Below are 6,000 nucleotides of genomic sequence, written 5' to 3' on the forward strand. Positions count from 1 at the left end.
AGACTCTAGCTCCTGGTTTTATTTTTAAATTGTCTACATTGCAATATACAATGAGTAGTAGGAGTAATCTTTTCCCATTTATTAAAAGATAAATAATTCAAATTAATCAAATATATTCGTATTATCGAGGTTTTGTCTAGTATCAAAATTGCATCACAGTGTGTCATGGCCGCGAGAAGTCTTGTTTATAAATTTGTCACACGATTTTTGAGTGTGCGCGAACCGTGCTCGAGCTGCAACTTATAACCACGACCAAGGTGAGACCTTTGATTGATCAATGATTGTATCTGATAGATTCTAAGGATTGTGGTGATTGCACGTACTGTCAGTGCTTGCCGTGTCTTACCGGTGAACTTCATCTGATGCTGCAGACCCTCGAACTTCCAGTGGAAGAGACAACAGACACCTGAACCGGTCACTCGGGTTCGTTCCAGACCAGTTGACTCACCAAACATTGGATTGTATCTATAGAGACCAATGTCAAGAAATGGAAGAATTTTTCATTGATAGTTTATAACCTATAAATATTCCAGTTGCTATGATAGTATCACTCGACTATTCCATTGTGCAATCCACTATATCTATGGATTGCACAATTGATACCCTCATAATATGTTATATCTGATGGTTTCATATTATAATTATTTAAATTGGTTAGGGATTTTTGTAATTCACAAACTCGGTGATAGCAGTAGTGATGTTTTGTAACTGAAATTAGATTAATTATCATTCTGGATATATTTCAACAAAAAAAAATCAAACCTACAATTCAAAATATGTATTATATTTTATTTTATTTTACATAGAAAGCCTAACAAGTTCCTAGACAATTAATTACAAACATTGCAGCATTTTTATTACATAAATCGCTGTATTTCAAGAGGCTGAAGAACACGAAATTGACAATTAATTAATTAATGAATTAATCCATAGAAACATTATGGATTTAGATTTGTACATAAATTTTTACATATTGTACATAAATCAAATTCAGATATTTATAACAACGGGTAGGATGGTTTTTGCCAATTTGATAAAGGACCGTTTCAACAATGAAAGCATATAAATTGGCAAATTCTAATAAGAAACGATCGACTTGGAGTCACAAATATCCAAGTCTGACCAGCAGTAAATTAAAGATTAGCACGGGATCGAGCCCGGTAACCTCTCTGTGCTAAACAAACCATACTGCAGATTATTTAAGCATTTTTTTTTTTGTTTTCAGATGTTTATCAAATTCATCCGCAATTTCCACACAAGTCGGATCTTCTGGTCTGCAGAAACATCCGCTTTAGCAAAATTGCGAAAAAAGACTGGATACACATTTTCAAATTGTAAAAAAGCATTAGAAATGCACGGTAACGATTTGGCAAAGGTCGTTGAAACATTCTTTCTTTGTCTTAATTTTTATATTCGATGTATAAATATTTATTGGCATTAAATTTCAGGCTGAAGATTGGTTGCATGAACAGGCTCAATCATTAGGCTGGTCAAAAGCCAGCAAACTGGCCGGAAGAAAGACAACACAGGGATTAATTGCGCTGAAATATGATGGGGCTCATGCAGCGTTGGTGGAAATAAATTGTGAAACCGACTTCGTAGCTCGCAATGAAAAATTTATAGCCATGGCTGAAGAGGCCGCCAATGCTTGTTTTAAATTCGCACATTCTGCCGCTCAGGCGAAAGGACCTATAACTAAGGTTCACAAAATTCATACATGCAGTGGCGTCGCTAGGGGTGGTGTTACCTAAAAAATATTTTTTATTAATTACACGAAAAATGGTTCAGAGACGAGATATGACTTTTCTTATAGATCTATGCCCGGTAAACACGAATCTGGTAATAAAAAAATGTTGATTGGCTCGAGATTCGGAGATATATGTGTTTTTTAAATCGCGCGATTTTTCTATATCTTGGTGTTGTTCGGTCGATGTCTCAAAATATGTCAATTTTATGTTCAAAATGAATATTGGAATCTATAGTTGGGTATTTTATCTGTCATTTGTAGTACTATTCAGCTTTCAAATCTCTCTAAGTAGTCGTCCGGTTCAAATCAAAAGTCAAAAGTACGTATTTTCACTTGGGATTTTTTCCCACTGTTAATACTATTTTATATTGAGTATTTTCTATTGAAACATGTTTATTAGGATAGTGCTCTGGCCGCACTATTTTTTGTTTTCGTTTAAAAGGGTTAATTGGAAGTGTGCTGAATTTTAAATCGGTAAAATTTCGAGCTAAAAACTCGTATTAGTTGAGCACGGCTTTGCTTTTTGTACAGTGTACGCTCGACTTGCTCAAAACGCGCTAGAGTGGTGAGTCATTACTCACAAACGTTGATTGGATATATAATTTGGTGTGTTTCTTGATCTGTATAGTACACTCGACGCATTGGAGCGATCTGTAATGACGAGTAAAAACAATTAACAATTTTTTTTTTATTCAATCAATCTATGTAGTACACTCGTCGCATTGGAGCGATCTGTAATGACGAGTGTACATACATAGATTGATTGAATAAATAAAAAATGTTAATTGTTTTTACTTACGAGAGAGAAGCGCCAAAAGAGAAGCTAAGTTCACGCGTAGTTTCTGGATTGCATCTCCGTCTGAATGAATCAGTTAACCTTCTTATCTTTAGGTACAAACACTGAATCAGTTAACCTTCTTATCTTTAGGTACAAACACTGAATCAGTTAACCTTCTTATCTTTAGGTACAAACACTGAATCAGTTAACCTTCTTATCTTTAGGTACAAACACTGAATCAGTTAACCTTATTATCTTTAGGTACAAACACTGAATCAGTTAACCTTCTTATCTTTAGGTACAAACACTGAATCAGTTAACCTTCTTATCTTTAGGTACAAACACTGATTTCTTAGGAATTCGAACAAAAGGCAAATATGGTTCATATTTGATGCTACATATAGCTGCACCAGACGGATTTCGCGGTAGCTGTATAAATACAGAAAGCTGTACATATACAGAAAGCTGTACATATACAGGAATCTGTATATATACAGAGTTAGCGTTTTTCAAATTTGAACAATTTAGTGTCCCCGGTGCAGACCGCACTCCCCGCACGGGCCTAGCGACGCTTCTGATACATGTTCTAAATTCTCATTTGAAAACAAGCCAAACTTAATGAAGAAATATTTTTTCAGATGTGCTTCGACACTGAGCGTTTGGGAAGTCTTCATACAAGTCAAGGCAAAACTTTGGCCGAACAGCTCGTTTTAATGATTGGTACAGTTGGAGAGAATGCGACTCTTCGCCGTGCCGAGTGTTGGAAAAGCGCACCGGGAATTTCACTTATCGGCTACACTCACCCTGCAACCAGCGATGTAACTCCCCTTTCAATCGGAAAATATGGAGGAATTCTAGCATACACATGTGAAGACAAAACGGTTGATTCGAGTGTGATCGGCAGAAAAATCTGCCAGCATATTGTCGGTATGAATCCGACTAAAGTTGGCAAAGAGGATACCGACAAGCCGGAGAAAGTATCTGATGATGAAAACTGCCTGATATTCCAAGAGTACTTGTTAGACCCTGAACTTCAAGTAAACGAAGTATTGAAAGAAAACAAGTTGAACGTTTTAGACTTTGTACGGTTTGAATGTGGACAGAATTTAGAAGTTCAAACTGAGGAAATCAAGCCTAAAGACGGTCAACCGCTGGAAAATGTTCAAACATGTCAATAATTTGCGTGCTTGTAATATATATCTAATATAACTTGCTACCATCTTGTAAATATAGAATGCTGCAGAAATGTTACATTCTTTATGTGGTGTGAACATATTTGTAGATGTTATTTGTGTGAATGAGAATTTAATGCTTTATTATATTAACTGTAAGTAGTGATATTCAATATTATTGTATTTATTGAATTAAAAACGATGATGAAGTTATTTTATTTTTTCAATTGTATCATAATTTAAATTAAATATCTAGGATTTTTATTTTACATATAAAAATACCCGCCGGCGCAAGATTGAGAGGAGCGCCAAAACGCGGTTTGTAATATTCCGTATTATATACTACAATAATGTGCTTGATTTTATTTTATTTTTACAGAGTGATATATACCGGGAAGGCCTAACAGGTAGACTCCAATGCGCCTTCCTAGACAATTTATTACAAACATTGCAGCATTTTTATTACATAAATCGCTGTATTTCGAGAGGCTGAAGGACACGAAATTAACAATCAATTAATTGATTAATTAATCCAGAGATATCTATGGATTTAGACTTGTACATAAATTTTTACATATTGTTCATAAATTGAATTCATATATGTATTTGTGACAGCGGGTAGCATTATTTTTGCCAATTTGATGGAGGAACCGTTTCAACAATGAAATCAGATATATTGGCAAACTCTGATAGGAAACGATCGATTTGAAGTCACAAATATCCAAGTCTGACCAGCAGTACTAAAGATTAGCATGGGATCTAACCCGGTAACCTCTCGGTGCTAAACATAAACGTAACCACCGAGCTACACTCCTGGCTGTACAAAACTTGACCAATTTTTACAAGCCTCTTCTTACTTTTTAGTGAAAAATCAACGAAGAATTGAAGAAAGCGTCGAAACAATCGATTAAACTTTTAATAAAAATAATCTAATTTTAATAAAAAAAAGATACTAAAGGGGGCCTTTTGTTAGCATTTGCATGCGCGCCCTATTTTTCTAGTTACGCCACTGCCAATTCTACAATCAGGGCTGCGCCTACCATATTTATAAATGTGTGCAACGCACACAGGTGGCCAAAATATAAGGGCAGCTGAAAGAAATAAGAGTCGAAAAAATGATATTCCTTAAAATTACGAAACAAGACATCATACTTTTTAAAATGCATTGTATACTTATGGATTGCTGTTGCAAGTTACAACTTGGGTAAAAGTCGGAATTCTAGGCGCGGTTGAACCGCTCCTTCCTGTGATTGGCCACTCTTTGCGATGCCAATAGTATTGCCGTGCCTTGAATTAACTCGACTTTTACCTGATGAAATACCATCTCCGACATATACTGCCTGGTTCGCATATAATTTCGAACGGTTGGGCAGCGTACGGAAATATTCCACATATTGTGAATGGAATATACACGCATTCGTTTGTGGTTCAATACAAATTCATCTAAATATGAATCGAAACGGGCACGCGTTGTTCCAAATTGACGCTTCATCTTTCTTTTCACACGCATCCACATTTTGCGTATGTATTTCACTATCATTTGGATCCACGAAATTATCCCGGTGAACCACTTTTACCGGAATTCGGAATATTTCCGTACGCTGCCCAACCGTTCGAAATTATATGCGAACCAGGCAGTATATGTCGGGAGTATTTCATCAGGTAAAAGTCGAGTTAATTCAGGGCACGGCAATACTATTGGCATCGCAAAGAGTAGCCAATCACAGGAAGGAGCGGGTCGACCGAGCCTGGAGGGTCTGCCTTGTCGAGAATTCCGACTTTTGCTACAACTTGTAACACACCCGAACTATAATTCGGGGAAATAACGGGATAGCAGGTATAGCTTTGGTCCGCATAAAACTAGGTCTTTTATGTTCTGTTATCTTTGCGACTGCCAGATGTATTTCTTCAAGGATGTTGAGAGTATTGGTTGGTCGTCGAAAGAACAATATCCTAGACGTGGGGGTAAAAACACTATATTTTCATGAACGAACTTAAAAACGTTCAGTCTCTCTTGTCGTCTGGTCCTGTTCAGAACTAAATGTTTTGGTTTTTTGTCTGTTTTTCTGGTTTATTTTTATTGTGATTAAAATTTTCTATATTTCTCACACAATATTCATCACAATGTAAGATTTTTGCACTACTCGCATGCACTTCATTTTTTTTTAATAACATTTTTTGGTTCATAGACGAGATATGGCTTTTCTTATAGATCTATGCCCAGTAAACACGAATCTGGTAATAAAAAATGTTGCTTGGCTCGAGATTCAAAGATATGGGTGTTTTTTAAATCGCGCGATTTT

General features: G+C 36.0%; 1 protein-coding gene across 2 annotated transcripts; it reads left to right on the plus strand.

The window, feature by feature from the left end:
• Positions 1-123: 123 nt before the first annotated feature.
• Positions 124-3,978, plus strand: mEFTs (elongation factor Ts, mitochondrial). Of its 2 annotated transcripts, none has more exons than XM_077444623.1 (4): positions 124-257; positions 1,226-1,375; positions 1,449-1,700; positions 3,164-3,953. In XM_077444623.1, exons 2-4 carry the CDS (start codon positions 1,226-1,228, stop codon positions 3,701-3,703), a joined length of 942 nt encoding a protein of 313 aa, XP_077300749.1. In that variant the 5' UTR covers positions 124-257; the 3' UTR covers positions 3,704-3,953. The 2 variants fall into 2 exon arrangements, with proteins under 2 accessions (XP_077300749.1, XP_077300750.1); XM_077444624.1 differs by having other exon boundaries at positions 184-423; positions 3,164-3,978.
• The last annotated feature ends 2,022 nt before the right edge of the window (positions 3,979-6,000 follow it).

This window comes from Arctopsyche grandis, chromosome 13 (genome assembly GCF_051622035.1).
Source record: "Arctopsyche grandis isolate Sample6627 chromosome 13, ASM5162203v2, whole genome shotgun sequence".
NCBI classification, from domain to species: domain Eukaryota; kingdom Metazoa; phylum Arthropoda; class Insecta; order Trichoptera; family Hydropsychidae; genus Arctopsyche; species Arctopsyche grandis.

Bases quoted from the DNA above. Each gene is read 5' to 3' on its own strand.
- mEFTs (XM_077444623.1), top strand. From the start codon at position 1,226: ATGTTTATCAAATTCATCCGCAATTTCCACACAAGTCGGATCTTCTGG. The intron at 1,376-1,448 runs GTCGTTGAAACA...ATTAAATTTCAG, and splicing joins ACGGTAACGATTTGGCAAAG to GCTGAAGATTGGTTGCATGA. The intron at 1,701-3,163 runs GTTCACAAAATT...ATATTTTTTCAG, and splicing joins CGAAAGGACCTATAACTAAG to ATGTGCTTCGACACTGAGCG.